This window comes from Bradysia coprophila, unplaced genomic scaffold (assembly GCF_014529535.1).
Source record: "Bradysia coprophila strain Holo2 unplaced genomic scaffold, BU_Bcop_v1 contig_232, whole genome shotgun sequence".
Taxonomy (NCBI): Eukaryota; Metazoa; Arthropoda; class Insecta; order Diptera; family Sciaridae; genus Bradysia; species Bradysia coprophila.
Window position 1 is genome coordinate 9,469,447 of NW_023503493.1, and position 18,828 is coordinate 9,488,274.

An 18,828-nucleotide genomic window follows, 5' to 3' on the forward strand; every position below is an offset into this window, starting at 1 on the left:
TTCGATATCTCTGTTTAAGCATCCACAGTCCTCAAACTCTATTCTGTGGAAGTACTTTGTCTAAGTAAATTGTCTTTTGACGCTCAAATGTTTCTTGAATCTCGGGGTGATGACTTTCGTTTGATTTTTCGAAACTTTTTTGCACACGTTTTTCACTTTCATCTCCCAACCATTTGCTAATTCTTACCTCAACATTGGTTGTAGTCCTTGCATGATTTTTTCGAATTTAAACATCCAAAATACACCTAGTATAGCATCGCCGATTAGCAGAACCAATAACAGCATCCAATAAGCATTTAATAATTTCTCAGATAATCGTAAGGCACCGAGACACCCTATCAGCTGTAGGAAACCTGGAAATAAATAGATGCAACATTTTTCTCGTACCATCCTTGATAACAATTCAATTGAGGAAGGCTGAACAATTTGTGGGGCAGAGATGGAAATTTCTAAGTCTAAGTTGGCAGTATTTTTTGTTATCTTTCCGATCTTTATTTTTCGTATGTGCTGTGTGATTTACCTTATTTTCTCCCCTTAAAAGGGATGAAAATGAGAAAAGTACAGCACTTTCTCTACCGTGGGGATAAAATAGAGCTTTTCTCACTTTGTTTTCAAAAATGGTTGGAGAATCGATCTTTTTTGTTTCGTGTAGAAAATCAGTACATCACACCTCGCACATATAAAAAATGGTTGTGTTCACCTCTTGGAAAAAATAGGAAATTCCGACTCGAGCGAAATTGAGGCCCTCGGCTTTGCTCTGGTCACGAACGTCACTCTGACGACAACCGTCGCTCTTGTTAGAATTTCCTATTTTCTCTTCTAAGTAAACAAACTACTATATTCCAAAGCAAAGTGGCCACTCGACCACTGAGGGAATAAGTAATTACGAGCTTTGATGGTAAAAATTGTTTTTGGAGAGGCCTTTACACTAAAAAAAAATAAACAAAGATTTTTTGAAGGGATACGCTAATTGGACAGCATTATACTGTTTTGCACACATAAAAAATTCCACCTTCGTATATAAGCTGTTCCTTCTCCGTTTCTCTGATATCTCTCAAATGTCATTTGAAATAACATAGAAATGAAAGAAGATGATAGAGAAGCGGAGAAGAACAATAGTAACGGCTCATATACGAAAGTTGGATTTTTAACGTGGTCATAGCAGTATCAATTACAAAACTACCCAACAAGACAAAGGGAAAATTGTTCGATTTACAGCATACATTATTTACATTACGACAGTGTTATAAACTCAATAATAAAACCACTTGTATTTACCTGATTGCACTAGCAGCGCTAGATAAGCATAAATAAAACTAGGTTGACCTAAATTTAAACCATTGACTAGAAGACGTTTGTAATCGGCTAAAAGTACTTTACCAGCAACGCCACAAAATACAATGACCGCCATTAACAGCACAGCGTTGCAAGTATATATCCACAGTCTGTAATACCTGAAACATTTTCAATTGTTACAGTCGAATTGAATCTATTTTTAATTTTAGAAACATTGATGTAATAGGTTTAGAAGGAATTACTTTAAAAAATATTGTGTCATCGCTGCTTTGAAGACGGTACATACAGTTTGTTTGAAAGAAAATCATAGTTCACAATGCATAGGCGAGAAAATAGTCATTTTCTCACCTCGGATAAAATTTCGGAAGCCTTTGGCGTGAAAAACGTTGTGTTAACATCGGGAAAAGGTAGGAAATTTCGTTTTCTACCTCGAAATGAAATTTCCTACTTTTTTAAGCTAGGTGATAAATAACTTTTTGATATGTGCGGTGTGACCTAACTTATTTGCTACCCTCATTGGACAATGGAAAAATTGCCGATTGAACTGCCGATTGGTCGAATGACACTTCTAGTGAGAAAAGTTTCTAATGTAAAGAAAAAAGAGCATTTCACACTTGAACTGTCACATTGTTTATGTTTACCAAAATGGTATGGTCATCAATGATTTTCTCACTCATTGATAAAAACGGTAAATCACACTTCGTCCACATAAAAAACGTTGTGTTCACATATGAGAGAAATAGTAAAGTCTAACTAGAACGAAATTTCCTATTTTCTCACCTATGTAAACAAATAACTATTGCGAATTTATTAAAATTCAGCGCACTTTCTAGCAATAATAAAGAAAACGCACAATTGATTGACTACCGATAGATTATACCCGTGAAGTATCGCCAAAGTGAAATCGCCAAAAAATTTTTTTGGTGTTTCTTCACATTTTGTCGTTTCTTCACACTTTGGCGATTTTTCTTGTCCTTTTTTCACACTTTAGCAATTTTTCTTGTCGTATTATGAGTTTTTGAGAATTTTTATAATCACAAAAAAAAATTGCCAAAGTGTGAAGAAACGCCAGAAAAATCGCCAAAGTGTGAAGAAACGACAAGAAAAGTTGCCAAAGCGTGAAAAAACGCCAAAACCAAAAATGGCATATAATTGGCGTTTCTTCACACTTTGGCGATTTTTTTTGGCGTTTCTTCACACTTTGGCGATTTCTTTTGGTAATTATACAAATTCTCAAAAACTGATGAAGCGCCAAGGTAAATCACCAAAGTGTGAAGAAACGCCAATTAAGTGTCTTTTTTCGGTTTGTCGTTTCTTCACACTTTGGAGCTTTCTCTTGGGATTGCAATAAACGTCAGATAAAAAATTGAAAAACGGGGATAAAAAATAGTGAAAGTGTAGATAAATAATTGAGAAACGGAGATAAAAAATTAAGAAATGCAGATAAATAAATTAAAACTTGAGATAAAATAAGAAGAAACAGAGGTAAATAATAATTAACAAAGGGAGGTAATTTTATTGAAAACGGAGTTATAGTATCTCTTTTTCCAAATTTTTTATCTCTGTTTTTAGTTGCTTTTATCTCCATTTGAGATCTCCGTTTTTAAATTTTTAATCTCTGATGTTGTCTCCGTTTCTGAAATTATTATCTTAACTTTTTAATTTATTTTATCTCCATTCCATATATTTGTTATTTCCATATCTAGTTTTAATATCTCCAAAACCCATTTTTTATCTTTCTATGGCAAACCAAACACCTTCCTAATACAAATTTTATTGAAGGGTGCATTCAGTTGCCCTCTATAATTTGGTTCTGTAAATTTAAATTGCACAGACTATTTGTTAGACGATGCGAGAGAAAAAAAATTAACTCCTAAGTTACCGACACCGTTCCGGCGCCCGGCTCGCATTGCAGCCCTCCGCTTCGCTCCGGGGCAATGGGCCGGATCGCTCGGCGTGTTAAATCGCTTTCTATGCGCAATGACAATTGGTATTTATTTCGTAAAAAGATGAATTCTGTAGGGACGAACTAAACTCCTTTACGTTACATTTCGTAAAAGGATGAATTCCTTAGAAACCAACAAAATGCCTTTACGATGAGAGGAAAGTTAAGAATTGTTGATCTTAACTCAACTTAAGAAAATCTTGAGATCTCAATCTCAACTCCTTTAGTTGTGCTAAGATATTCTACGAAACTTTTTTTTCCACGAAACAAGTCCCATTTACAGTTTGTAAAAAGATGAATTCGGTACGATCAAACATTACTGCTAATCATCTCCTTTCTAAATTTTTAGCCCCGTACGAAGTACTGGGGGCTTATAAGATTAATATGCCGTTTGTAACACGTCGAATTAAAAGCAGACAGTAAGGGCAAAGCATTTGGTTGTGTTCATAGATGACGAATCCGCAATAAAAAAATGTCCGTCCGTCCGTCCGTCCGTCCGTGACCCCTCTAGCTAGAGTAAATCACAACCTTTTTTCAAAATTCTTTTTTTCCCCGATTGGTATCGACAAAAGTAAGGTCAAGTTCGAAAATGGGCATGGTAGGGTCGGCCCCTCCAGAGCTAGGGCCCTATAGGTGTTTTTCAGTCTTTCGACGATATCTACCGAAATACGCACGCAATAGCTGCTTGTGATATATCAAATGAAAGGTATTGACGAGTAGAACAAAGTTGTTGAACATTGTTTTTGGGTAAGATGCAACGCGAGCTTGTTGGGAGGGCTCAAAGGTCGTTACTCGGCCCTAAGTGTTTTTTCCACATAAATCGAGTAAATCTCATCCGATTTTGCTAGATTTAGTTTTTTATGGAAGGTAACTGAATACCGAAAAGAACGTGTCGAAAAAAGTTTCAAATTTGGGCCCTTGGACTAAGGCCGCTACTCGGCCCTAAGTGTTTTTTGCACATAAATCGAGTAAATCTCATCCGATTTTGCTAGATTTTGTTTCATTTGAGAGATAATTGAATACCGAAAAGAACGTGTCGAAAAAAGTTTCAAATTTGGGCCCTTGGAATAAGGCCGCTACTCGGCCCTAAGTGTTTTTTGCACATAAATCGAGTAAATCTCATCCGGTTTTGCTAGATTTAGTTTTTTATGGAAGGTAACTGAATACCGAAAAGAACGTGTCGAAAAAAGTTTCAAATTTGGGCCCTTGGACTAAGGCAGCTACTCGGCCCTAAGTGTTTTTTGCACATAAATCGAGTAAATCTCATCCGATTTTGCTAGATTTTGTTTCATTTGAGAGATAATTGAATACCGAAAAGAACGTGTCGAAAAAAGTTTCAAATTTGGGCCCTTGGACTAAGGCCGCTACTCGGCTCTAAGTGTTTTTTGCACATAAATCGAGTAAATCTGATCCGATTTTGCTAGATTTAGTTTTTTGTGGAAGGTAATTGAATACCGAAAATAACGTGGCAAAAAAGTTTCAAATTTGGGCCCTTGGACTAAGGCCGCCACTCGGCCCTAAGTGGTTTTTGCACATAAATCGAGTAAATCTCATCCGATTTTGCTACTTTTTGATTCATTTGAGAGATAATTGAATACCCAATAGAAAGTTGGCAAACAATTTTGGGTTTCTAAAATAATATCGTAAATTGTTGGTTTTATTTGAGAGGTACTTCGTACGGGCTTTCGTAATTGCGCTATGCGCAATTTTAAAAATGAACACTTTCAGTAAATTTGACCATGCCCAACTTGACTTGCATTTTGGTAACAGACGCATTAGAGGGTTGTAGACGTATTAGGGTTCCGGGCGTATTACGGCTACGGACGTATTATGGTTACGGACGAAATAGGACTACGGGTCGTTCGGGGCTAAGTCGCAGCAAACGCTCCGACTGTTCTGATGCCTTGTTTATCTCAGTTTTTAGTTATTTTTATCTCCATTTAAGGTCTCCGATTCTGAATTTTTATCTCTGACGTTATTTCCTTTTCAGAAATTATTATATCAACTTTTTAATTTGTTTTGTCTCCATTCCATACATTTATTATTTCCATATCTAGTTTTAATATCTTCAGAACCCATTTTATTATCTCAATTTTCTATCGAATCTATCTCCATTTTGGGGTTTCATATCTCCATATCATATTTTTTTATCTCCATTGATATCTTCTTTTTTATAATTTTTATCAATCGAAATATTATTATCCACTTCTCTTGGTGTTTCATCAGTTTTTGAGAATTTTTACCAAAAAATATCGACAAAGTGGGAAGGAACGCCGATTAGCTGATTTTTTTGGTTTTGGCGTTTCTTCACGCTTTGAAAGTTTTTCTTAGCGTTTCTTCACACTTTGGTGATTTTTCTTGGCGTTTCATCAGCTTTTAAGAATTTTTATAATCACCAAAAGAAATCGTAAAAGTGTGAAGAAACGTCAAGAAAAACTGTCAAAGCGTGAAGAAACGCCAAAACCAAAAAATTCAGCTAATCGGCGCTTCTTCTCATTTTGTCGATTTTTCTGGGCGTTTCTTCACACTTTGGCGATTTCTTTTGGTGATTTTTTTTTTTTTGGCGATTTGACTTTGGCGATACGGGAATCGATAGATTAATCATCTGTTGTCGACAACAACGATAAACGTAAGCAATTAATTTTGGCTCATGTTCTCTCTTATATAAGAAAATGCATGTTAAAACAAATGAAGTAAAAGAACCAAACATATCAGAAAATTAGCTGAAACAACTGAAGTAGTAGATTCAATCATTCTACCATCATGACCCGTTGAGCTTCAGCTCCTAAAATGCTGAATGCTGAAAGCTAAAATATATTTGAAAATCGAAATCTTAGTACAACGAGCATAGTGTCGGAGAAGCCAGTTCGATATCGGAAAGATGTCTATCGCTCCATGATTTGGATTAGCACATATTAACTCTGTGAGCTATGCTAATTGATTAAAGTTCATCAATTTAGTTTTTATCCAAATGACTAAAATAAATGGCATTGCGCATTACGCTACACTAGCTCTACCAAAGCTTCCCTCACTCCTCAAACTAAACTGAAGCCAATATCGTCACACCTAAACTCTATCTATATTTAGAATTTGATTTGTCTAAAAACGCTATACATACTCGTCCGTCCGTGTCGTTCTTTGCTCTATTATGATGTTATTATATTTAATAAACACAAAGCGAAAACATACTGCTCCCATAACCGAGCTTCGTACAGAATTGATTACCATGTAACACAAAACTGGTATGAACATAATTAATTAGATAAATTAAATTATAATTTTAGTTATGCGTCTGATACAACGTTCGATAACTTCAATTTATCTGGGAAATATTTGAGATTATGCCATAATATGTGTGCACGAACATCAATTGCTTTAACTTTTGCTATTGTTGAATTAGTTATTCATTATCCATAGCAAATGATATTTTATGCCTACAATATCCTCGAAAAGCTTCCCGTCATCTATTATGTATGATGTGTTTATTATGTATAACTATAAATACAAAGTTCGGTCGAGGACCAAATCGATAGCAAATTTTTGTGTGTGTGTTTCGTTTATGATAAATGCTTGTAGAAAACGGCAAGAAAATGGTTACGATGTTTACTCAAAAGAATAGAAATGAACTCAGTCGTGTAACGGAACCAATTTTGATTATATAGATAGCTCTTGGCATATAAATGATAGAATATGGTTTGAGGCGGGAAAAGAACTTTGTCTTCTTGAATTTTAAATAATGTTCAGAAAAATTACAAGCATGAAAGCATGGATGACTTCATCAATCTAAATGAACGCCGTTCGATACAAACGGGGGTTAAATTCCACTTTTATCGAACTTCCAACTGAAACAAACGGATACTGGACGTTACAGGTAAAGACTAAGTTAGTTTTAATTAACGACATATAAAAGTCCATTTCCTCATTCAACATCATTAGTGTTTTTCATTGTAAGTCAGTCAATTTGTCGAAATTCTTCCTCAGCTGCAACAAATGAACCTATTTTACGTGTTACAGCAATGTTCTTATAAAACATGCATTGCATTGCTTAATCACGCAAAGCACAGTACGTGGTTCCAAATTTTTATATTGACGAGTGGTCGGGCTATAGCATCCTCAATAGTCAAAATAAAAGTTTGTAAGAACGGACACAGTGCAATATTAATGCAATCATGGAAATTGAAAGCCCAACCATCAAGTAGAGAAGAATTGCACTTGACGAGTCACTTTGATAGCTGAATTTTGTATGAAGATTCCTCTTAGCAAGGTACTTTGTTAAAGAACCACAGGGAAAAAGATCGACCTAAAATGAGTACATGTTAGATACCGATAAGATCGGAACCCATTTTAAAAAGTTCCTCAGGTAGCATGCTTTCCATCAAAGCCCTAGCTCAGCATATACTTGAAAATGTGGAAAAATCTACCACTGCTATCATTGTAATGCACATTAGGTCTGCCCGAAAGAGAGCTTTTTAAAATTTTTTGTCTTTTAACGCTGCAAGGAGCTTTTTGATAACCGGCCCATCCCTGCATTGAGTCAATCTTCATAAACCTTTTTCCTAACTAACAGCTGCAACTAAAACGTATCTCTCTTTTTTAATAATTATTGCTGAGTCAGTACTTCCGCAGATATGCGCGAAAACCATGCCAATTGTCGAAAACAATTCTTTCAACTTGTTGGTATAAACGAAAATTCAAACTAAAGTGAATTGAAATCCAAATATTTATTTGTACAAATGCATGCACAGCACATTTTCGAACGTACCATTTAATCCATTTGGACTGCACTTTTCGTTGTTTTTCGTTTTTAATTTTATTTTCAATCAAAGCAAAATGTGACCGAAACTATAATTGCATTTCAGCCGCATTAGCCGCAGTGACCGCAATGGAAAAACGAAGAAAATTTCAAATTTCAATAAATCCCATAATATAATAAGTCTGCAATTTCTATAAACGAACCGGAAATATTATATGAAGGCAGTCCGGTGTGTGTTTTCATCGATTAGTAAATGTATCGCATAACATTATGCAGCAGAAGGGTGATGGTAAATGTGACGCTGTTACCACAAATATAATTGATGATATTTAACACAGTGGCGATAATATGATAAAATACGAAACTCATTCCGAGAAAATGTGCCAGCAGGGCTATTGGTCTACTAAAAAAAATCAGAAATTAATTGCTTTCTAGCACTACACGTTGCAAAATATAGATGGAAATTATGCAACTCTCCTAATTAGCGAACATCCATTCAGGCATTGCTAATGTTGGCAATTTTAATTGGCTTGAAATTATGGTTTTGCTATTCAAATAACGCACTTTATCGGGCATTTTATGCACTGGAGAGCAATATTACGGACTCTTGAAAATAGAAAAATCGAGGAATATAGAACAACAAATTGCTAATTGGATTTGCATACCAGTTGAGTCTGTACAAGTTGCAAGGGTATAGCGATCAAATCATTTTAAATCTGTTACTTCCTTTGTTGGAAATTCCGCCTAGCGTTTAAATGCAAAATCTTTTACTTCATTAGTTTTAACACATCTAACAATATAATGGAACATTAACAGAGCTTGATGTGGCTTTCTTGGTGCAATTGTAGCAATATTTTGACTGAAACATTTACGTTTCGAAGCATTTGGATATAAACTTAATCAAATCAATTCAGATTGGGAAAAACACTTACCGCATGGCCTTTACGTCCGGCGAGTTGTCTGGAAGGCCCTTTGGGGTCATATGGCTATTCGGTAGATGAGCTTTTTGATTAGTGACTTTATTGGGTATTGGTATTGGACTCAAATCGTTTAATATTGTTGCGACCGGCGCCTAAGGAAATTAGAATTGATATTGTGTCAATCGCAATTATGAAGAAAAACAATGCACGAAGAAGTGGGACACTTACAGTATGAGAATTATAAGAAGGGACACGTTCAATTTAAATTATCTGACCTATTCCACATGCGATATCGACGTTACTGTACGCATTTGGAATGAGTAGAGAGAGGTGGATTCAAATTGTCCGTTCTCATAATTCCAGTGACTATTTTTGGGAAAAAGTTTTACCAATTTTTCCAGCTTTTACTGACAGTTTTCCTCTTTCTTCCCAAAAAATTGTTAAGAATTATGGGAAAATTGAGAACATGTTTTCCCAAAAATAGTCCATGCCCTGCATAATTCTCAAAGCGTAAGAAACTACTGAGCAAAATATTTTTTTACATTGAGCTGGAATCGCAGTCAATCCCTTTGAGAAAAACATTACGTTTTGTCTCCATTTGCATTGTGTTTCATTTTTCTTTTGTTTACTTGACAGCTGTCACGAAAACTTAGTGAAAATAAAGACAAATAGGGAATGCTTTTCTCAAACAGAGGGACTGCGATTCTGGCTTTAGTCTATGAAATGAACCGTTCCTTTAACCACAGACTTATAGACACAAGACCGTGTTTTATTTCAATTTATTACTCAGAACAATACTCTCTCTAGCAACCAAAGTACTTTTATTACGGCGGTGAATGAATCAAGCAGCTTTTGGAATTTACTTGTAGATTACAGCGCAGTCAGTCAAAATGAAGAATAGTGTTTGTAAGGTGTGAATTTGACACAGCGAGCAGAGAATTTGTTTGCTAGAGAGAGTATTGCTCAGAATCGTTCGCCACACACTAGCAAAATAGTAAACAGAGAAATGATAGTTAAATGGCTACGCGTGTATGTCTTCAACTTTCTTTCACTGTCATTTCTCTGTCTCAAAAAAATATTTAAATTTCACCAAAATAAATACCTGCAGTGTCGGCGGTTGCTTAAAGTTATTCAGCTCAGTTAGTAGCAGATTACTTTTGTGAATGTTTTTGTCGAAGGATATCGATTTGGTAAAAGTTTTCTCAATGTTGTTATTGTTGTTAATGAATATGTTGTCTAGGGTGGTCACCTTCTCCTTGCCCGTCTCGGCTTGCCGTTTACAAACGGTGGTAGTGCGGACTGACAGCATCACAAACATAGCCCGTCGGTTTGTTATTCCAACACTTTGGCATAATATATTTTATAAAGCAGGTGAAAATTGTTTTGTTTTGTTGATGTTGGTTGTTGGTAGTAGTAGTAGTAATAGTAGTGGTAGTAGCAATAGATGGGTGGTAATATATTGTTGTGGACGATGTTACTGGTATGCGACTCACTGACTAAACACTTCTTTATTATGTGTGGTTATTCGGTTAAACGGTGAATTACCATAGTTCAATACGATTGACTGTAAGAAAAATTGTTTACGTTTCTTCTTCACAAGTTTTATGTCTGAGTGTTCTGTGTATCTGTTTTTCTCTACGCAAATGTTTCCGGTTCTAATTTATGACTTGTTTGTGTGTGCCCAATTTTCTTGTGTTTATCGGAATTTATTTATTTCAATTTGTAGGTCGACTGTGGGTTCTTTAGATAAGTAATTTAGAGTTCGTATACAATGTGCGCGAAATTATCATTGTATATTTTCGATATTATATCCCTGCTCGATCATTAGCAAGCGGATCACGGGGAAAATAGCAAACACTCACTCACACACCGAACACATACGAGCGAGTTGTTTTTATTCCGAACTGAAAATCCCAATCGAAATTACTTATTTCTCCGATGAATTCTGTTCCATTTTTATGGGGTTTCCTTTTCCGGTTTTTACAAGCTTACATTTTTATTAGATGTTGCAAAACGTTGATGGGTGGTTATGTGCGCCCGGCTATATGTGTATAAATAACGGAAAAAGAAACGGATTTTATTTCTGATTACAACACGTAACCTTACTCAACCTTGTCCTCAATGGGTGGTAGTATATCTCGTTTGGATGATTTTTCTTAGTTTAACTTTTACAGAATAAAGAATCACAAAAGTCTCTGTGTGCTAACGTATTCTTCCATTTACATGTTTAAGCTCAATTTTTATTTTCAATTCGTTTTTTTTTTTGGTTGGTTTGTGACTTTGTTTCCAGTTGAAACTTTTCTCACAAGAAAATACTCGCTTTTGATGTTCAAATGTGTGGAGAAAGATGGAGGGAATAAAAACAACAGAGAAAAATGTGTTTTTATCGCTGTGTAGATGCAGTGGAATTGCTTTTTTACTTTCAACTTTTTTTTTTAAAGATTATTCTACTTTGTTCACGTTTAGCTGTTTGCGTTTTAAGTTCATAAAAGTTGCTTTCACAGTAAATTTTGCATCACAAATATGCAATTTTCAAAATAATTTCCATACAATTTCGTACCAGTGTATATAACTTCCAACCGAATTATTTCTGTGTTTACGCGGCATTAATTCCATGATTTATTTAATTATTTAACTTTTATATTTCAATTTTGTCGATTAATTTTCCCATTTTTTTTTTCATTTCACTTTGTTTCGTTGGGTTTTTTTTATGCGTTCCAATTCCTTTTGTTTTGCGCGTCCTATTTTTTGTTGTTGTATCGTTTAAATAATTTATTTATTGTTATTATTTATGTGCGTCGAGAATATTTCCCGCTCTCTCTTTTCGTTATTTTGTGAAAAATGTTTTTATTTTGCTACGACTCGGCGTTGGTACATTATTTATTACATTTTATGGTTTGTTTTGTTTCGTTTCTTCATGTATATTACATTACAACAATATTTTTCTTTGCGTGAAACTTTTTTTCCCGTTCTTTCTTGTTCTTTCAACTTCGTTTTTTTTTGTACCCTGCCAATGTTCTCCAATATGGCAAATTTGGGGATATATCTACTTTCGAATATACTTTCTGATGTAGAAGAACATTAACGTGGACTCCCGAACAAAAAAAAAACCAAAATTGTTATAATAACACACAGAGAACTCTATCGGATGTGTGAAGTTGTATACTATATCCACATAAAGTTGTTTAAGTAGTCAGCAGATTTTTGCCTTCAAACGATTTATGTACAATATTTTGAGTATAATGCTTTGTTGGTACACGTCTATTCGAAGAGAGCTTTTCTTGCATGCTTTCCTATGTCGGTGTTGCTGTTGTTTTTTTTTCTTCTTTTACTTCTTCTTCGTCTAGTAATGGGCGTTTTCTGCTTTATTATTCGGTAATGTTCTGGAAATAAACACGAAAACAGAAAATAATGGTTAATCTCTGGTATTGTTTGCTGGACGGTATATTCTATTTTCATTACATTTATTTGGAGAGCATATTTTGTTGAATTTTCTTTTTTATGTTTGGTAACATGCTTTTCGGAATGGTAAATTAATTATGCAAATTATTCAAGCGAAGAAGAAAGGAAATGGTTGCATTTGTGGGTTTTTGGAGGGAAGGGGTTGAACAGTATTGTCCACGCCGGATTTTTTTAAAGTCTCTGATGTCCTTTTTAATTTAAATTATTACGCAGTTAAGGATAGGACTACATTACTTACCAACGGCGCAAATGATAGAAATAATACTTTTTGTTTCACCGGCTTCGCTGGATTCGCTTAGAGACATCATTTCCATCATTTTTCCAATTGCCAAGTAATGTATCTTACTCAGAAACTTGTGGTAAAATTTCGTCACAGTGAAGGAAAGTTTACTGTATCTCACGCCAATAGCAAATTCATTCTTGACCACCGGCTTAAAGTAAATTCTGGATCACGCCTCGAAGTATGCAAATACTTTTTGAGAAAAGTCAGGTGGTTAATTGACATCACGCCTAAATGTAGGCTAGATATATTTACACGAATTAATCGTGCTTGTGTTACGTCATATTCGTCGTTTCATACATCAAACACACTGCAACTACCCAAGTGATGAAACTCTTCATGAGTGACCTTTAGGACGTTACCAATATAATATTCCATATAGAATTGTCGGACACTGGAATCGAACCGGAATCTTAATCGGTGCAAGGCTAGTACAGCCATCCCGTCCTAACAGATGTATTACATTCACGTGAAAGCAGACGCAAGAGTTTCTGTTTACTTTAGAAAACCATTCCGTCTATCTAATCTAATCTGCGTTTATGGAATTAAAACTTCGATTGTTAGTATTCTATTTCATATCACATGTTGGTTTTATGGAATGGACGAAATGAGAAAATTCTATAAGGTTTCGTTCATAAAGTATTTCACGCACAGACTATGGACAGAGTGTGAACAGAACTTCTCAAAAAGTGTAATTGAGTATGTCGGTCGTTAATTTTATTAATCTACCATTTGGACCTAACATTTTTATCAATTGATTCTATTGGCTCCTCTCCAGTGGAAAGTCTCCACTAGAGAAAATTTTTGGGAATTTTAATTATGGAAAGGTGCTGTAAAGTTCCGAAAGGAAAATTCAGAATTCCCAAAAAAAGATCCTTCTCTCAGCTAAAACTCAAACGCTCACAGCATCGGCACGGTACTCTCCCGAACATTTCATAACGACACCAGCTTTCTTTGTAGTTTTTGCATCCCCACTCTTTCCGTAAAGCGCCGGCTGTCTTTTTTGGACGACGTCTATGTAATAACACATTTTATTTGAGTGGATTTTGCTGTACTATTATTACAATGGATGTGCCTTCATTTATTAAGATACTTTCATTCACTTCAATGGTTATCTGGTATTTATTTCGTAAGCGGAGCCTAAATTCGTAGTGGTTGTGTGTATATAACAAATTGAATCTTCCAAGAAATATTTACAATGAAATTTCTTCTCGAATATATCCACAGGCAAATCTGCCCAATGAATACCATCCATACATTTTGCAATTTTACTGAGAGCAACTATTTCTGTATTGTCAGCTCCATTGCTCTATTCTCAAATTCGAGGATTATAGCAATGGCAGAAGGACATTATTCCAGTTGTTTTATGTGATTGTAGAGTATGCATTCCGTTCGTTTTATATGTTGAATGTAAACATTACATTTGAACAACAGAAAAATGATTCTCTTGCTAGTTTCTCAACATGAAAATGGAGCTGACATTCCGCATACCTGTAACATCAAAAAGCTTTCCCTTACCAGAGTTCAAATAGTGAGTACTGAGTACGCACAATAGGCCCCTTCCTAGATTCAAATTGTTGTGCACAACATACAAGAAATTCGATGCATTGGACATAAATAAACGAGCACAACATAAGCACTTATCGAGGGGGAAACTACACTAGCAAATCTTGTCCCACCTACTTCCATTGGTAACTATTAACGTCTGTTGGCGAATCGTTTTTGCTCACTACGTCCCGGGAAATGAGTCGTTGCTGAATTGACATTTGAGCGTTAAAACTAATTTCTGTGGGCTCAGTGAATAAAACAACTTACATCCTTGTTTGTAACTTTTTATTCTTTTTATTTTGCCTTGAATGGTTGGACCTTCGTCTGAGGCTCAAGCTGATAACGACACACTTGTCAAGTTTCTTACAAGGACGAAATCTACTATCACTTATTATTGCTACCTGTAGTAGTAAAGCAACCAGCAAAATCATTTTCCAGAATTTTCCTTTATTTTTCTGAATGTTTCAAAAAAAAAATAAAAAATTGGGAAATATGGAAAAATGTTTTCGCAAAAATAATCCCTGAACGCAACGAATAAGTAGAAAGAGTGCTAATAATCTGCACATATCAACCAATCATAACAGAGCCTTCCCCTTCCGCATAATATAAATCGAATAACGGATGAAAAAGAATTCAAATTGCATTGGAAAAACGGAAGTTTGGTTAGGCAACAAACTGATAAAATTGGTTATACCAAGTTGATATGGAGAATTTCTCTTCTTAATCCCTCCGGAGAAAATATATGTGTATTGTAAAAGCACAAATGGATAACTTTCCCAAAAGACATTTACTTAAAGAAAAGCCATTCTGAAACTCTAACAGCAATAAATATGTACCTAACAACCAAATCGCTAGATGTGCTCACATGCGATATATTTTCGAGAATTCATTGTAATATGTGATGAAAATACCGAAGGGAAATTCAAAAAAAATCTTGCCAACACACTGCTACATTTTAATGTTGAAATGTTTATTTCCCTCTATACTTAAAAAAAATACCTGCAAGCCTATTTCACGTAATAATGTACGAGAGGTGTACTTACGTGATACATATGTTATGAATGCTTCTTAAGAGTCACCCAAACTCTTTTCTTTCGCCATACAAACATCCATAAAAAACGATGGTTCTTTCTTCGCTGTTTTGCATGGCGATATATACCTGCTAAGTCAACATGGACGCATAATATACGTCGTGTATATGCGTAAATGATGGTATTACATATGAAAGAAAATTGTCTGTCTCACGATTTATAATGCTCCATTTACAAACAGATTTTCGTATAAACATAAGAATTCGATTTAAATAGATAAACCAAAATGATGGTGTACGTTCGAACATTATACGATGAGAGAGGACAGTTGTGCATTCAATCTTTTCGGAAGTGCATACCACAACACCACACATTAGAATCACGTTTCTTAGTTGATACTATGCGATCTGAATAAAGAAATTTGTTGACTGAACTTTCAAAGGAAATTTTTCAACAGAACAAATTTGAAACGGAAGAGTTGCAGGAAAATTAATGCAATTTGTAAAAACAATAGAAGATTGCTGTGCAGGATACGAGGCCCGAGATATAAAAATGTTAAGTACAGCAGAGACTGTTTTTGGGAATAGTAGATTACATTGGATGCTGCGGAGGTAGTTCATTACATGAGGGATCAATTTTGTGATACGAGCCGAACTCACAAGCGTGGTTTTAAGCAACAAGCTTTGGAAACGGTTATTTTGACAAGTGTAGAGCCGAAGGATATGTAAACTCTACATTTGTCAAAATAACCGTTTCCAAAGCGAGTTGCTTAAAACCACACGAGTGAGTTCACAAAATTGATTCCGAGTGTAATGAACAATACCAAGCAGCATCCAATGTATGCTGTTTTATTCACCCGGAATATTGTTGTTACGAGTACATTTTCCCACTCAAGAACCTGACAGTTCAAAACCAAAAGTGTTCCAGAAGACAACTGGTAGATTCTTGAATATCAAAAGATTATTCTAAATTAATGTAAAATTTCGAAACATTTATGTCGCGCTATTTCATTCACTGCCAGACTTGACTTGAACATAACAAATTGGTGCCTGTGTCACACTCTCTTACGAACATGCGAGCATGATTTGCATTTAAACAAAAATTTTCGTATTAATGTTGTATTGCCGCGAGAATCGGTCATGCTATGGGTGATGTTTAGATGTACAGAAACAGAACCGAAATTATTGTCTATAAAATCGCAATCGCGCGTTACACGAACCTTCGAATTGTTGTTTTGCGCATTAGATGTGAGATTGCCGATACGAGCGAAGCGAGTTCAGTAATACATTGTGTGAGCAAAAACCTCACGCTTCACTCGGCAAACTCACATCTAGTGCGCAGAAACAACCCCATTTACTAACTAGTTAGCAAAATAGATATTTTGTAACTTTCGACTGTACAGGCCTACAATTTGCCTGATTTGGATCTCCGAATTTATTTTCAAACGTCCAAAATATATTTTTTTAAATTTCATGCGTCAAAAACCGTTACGCTTCAGAACCTTTTCGCACGTCGAACCAATTATTTAAACATGATTCACGCGTCAAATGAAAACTAAAAAATGTTTAAGCGTTCTTTTCAACTTTCTAAAATCAGCCTCAATATTATAGACGAGTAAATACAATTGGACGCGGGTCTTGGCATTTGTCCCACTGACATGATATGCTATACAATAGTGTACTATTGTGTTCCATCTTTTCCATCATTTTAATGTCAGCACTATTAATTTATAGTGCTGGGATCATTAATGTTAGATTGCTTCATAAAATCAATTAGTCTGAAGTCAATGGTCTCGATGGATAGTGTGTCTGTGTCTGCATCTTAATTAAATTATTATTTTTTTTCGTTTCAGGTAAGAGCTTTAAGAACTAAATTAAAGGACAAATGTAAGTTTTTTTTTATTGTTCTTCTCTTGTTTTTTGTTCATACTCTAACATAATGCAGCATAACTCTACCACAATACAAACTCAATTAATTCGCTCAAATAACAGAATTTTGGCAAAAGTATTTCCCAACTTGAATAAATGTCACACTGAGGCAAGATAACTAAATTAATTATCCCGCCAGAAAAGAAGGAGAAGAAAAAAAAAACTTTCGACATACTTGAACCCAGTCAAATAAGAAATAAGTTAAAAGTATTTCGTTCTCGGTTACAATAGCCAAAAGGGAATAAGAATATCCTTATCTATACTACACTCCATATTATTTATTACGTTGAGTTTTATTATGTGGCAACACATGCATTGTTACGTATAGAGTTGCAAACCTTGGACATAAATTGTAATAAGATAGAGTACCAAAAAATTGCTGTTTTATGAAGTTGGTTAAAAATAGAGTTTTATGCAACGAGTAGCGAATGAAGGTAGTTTAACGTAAACATTACTTGATGCTTTAAATAAAAGCGCGAAGGACGCCACTTAATCAAAATGATTACTCGAAAAAAACGTCATAACATGTTGAAATTGCAGTAAAGCTCGTTTTCCCAAGGCTTCAAAAGTAAAGTCTAGTTGTTCGAAAACTGTTATTTAAAAATCTTCAAGCCAGTCGAGTGTACGTAATCTACTGATCTATCGATCTACTGTGTCACTCGCGTCGCTTGGTGAAGTTCCAGTTAGCGTGTTGTGATGAAATATTTTGCCCTAATAATAAAAATTATCGAGCCTGTTAACAGGCGGCTATTTGTTACAACCTCAGATAGATGCTCAATAATTCATGACATAGGTCGACAGTCGTCAAAATATTGCTCTTTTCTCGCCTTCGATATTGCACACAGAGTCGGAATATTGGGGTACTGGACCGAAGAAAAGCCAACTGTTTTTTTTTCACTAAGACGCTGGCTGCCTGCTCTAGTACGTCAATTATTTTTTTACAATTATTTCAACTGCCAGGTCCGTACAACACAATTTGATTTTTTGTCTGACGTTTACATAAGAAGTAGGATCTGTTTCTATATATAGAATTAAGGTAGTCAGGTATGTATAGTATAAATGCCCTTCTGGGTTGAACCTTTCAGAAACGACAATCGTAATCGGCATATAATATCATATAAATCTGTTACTTCCTTTGTTCACAGTATCGCCTGGCCATCTATACAAAATCTTTTACTTCATTATTTAAACCGTACGTTTTGCTATATCAGAGGGCACTTAAATGAGCTCATCGTTATTTTTGTCTTTGCTGTTGTGACACCCTGTCACTCCTATCGTATACAGGTTAGTAAGTTGCGTTGTTTCAGCACTAGCTATGAAAATTCATATTTTATAGCAACGAATATAATCGAAAAGTGTGATTTTTTTGTTCCGAACCGCAATTTTTTGCTTCCATTAGTTTGCGGTATGTGTAGCCTAGCGTTTACATTCGGCGATAGATAATAAATGACGATATTATCTGTGATTTTTGCCGCTTGAATTGACTCTTTCAATGGAATGCCAGGGTTGAATAAGTAAATGGAATTTATGGCTGATGTAGATAGCCGAAAACAATTTTACAATTTCATACATTGAAGCTGAATTAGAGTTGAGAATAAATCGTTCTCGTATCAACGTTCCATTTTTTTGCTGTTGCTGTTCAACTTTTGATTATACATATTCGCG

General features: G+C 35.1%; 2 protein-coding genes across 12 annotated transcripts in view; one reads left to right on the forward strand and one right to left on the reverse strand.

The window, feature by feature from the left end:
- LOC119076463 (pseudouridine-metabolizing bifunctional protein C1861.05) overlaps positions 1 to 18,828 on the forward strand; it is a 181,049-nt gene that overhangs the window by 28,784 nt on the left and 133,437 nt on the right. The gene's annotated exons all lie outside the window — the stretch shown is intronic.
- Positions 1 to 18,828, reverse strand: part of LOC119076470 — a 103,029-nt gene that overhangs the window by 15,966 nt on the left and 68,235 nt on the right. For 7 of the 11 annotated variants that reach the window (XR_005087630.1, XR_005087628.1, XR_005087629.1 and 4 more), the window contains 4 exons: positions 10,017 to 12,297; positions 8,927 to 9,066; positions 1,279 to 1,454; positions 188 to 353 (listed from right to left, as the gene is read on the reverse strand). Coding sequence is in view for 8 of the 11 variants with exons in the window: in XM_037183240.1 (XP_037039135.1) it covers positions 188 to 353; positions 1,279 to 1,454; positions 8,927 to 9,066; positions 10,017 to 10,232 (698 nt within the window). In the remaining 3 variants the exon portion in view is untranslated. The remainder of the gene's footprint in view (positions 1 to 187; positions 354 to 1,278; positions 1,455 to 8,926; positions 9,067 to 10,016; positions 12,298 to 18,828) is intronic. The other 4 variants (XM_037183246.1, XM_037183241.1, XM_037183244.1 and 1 more) reach the window with 4 other exon arrangements.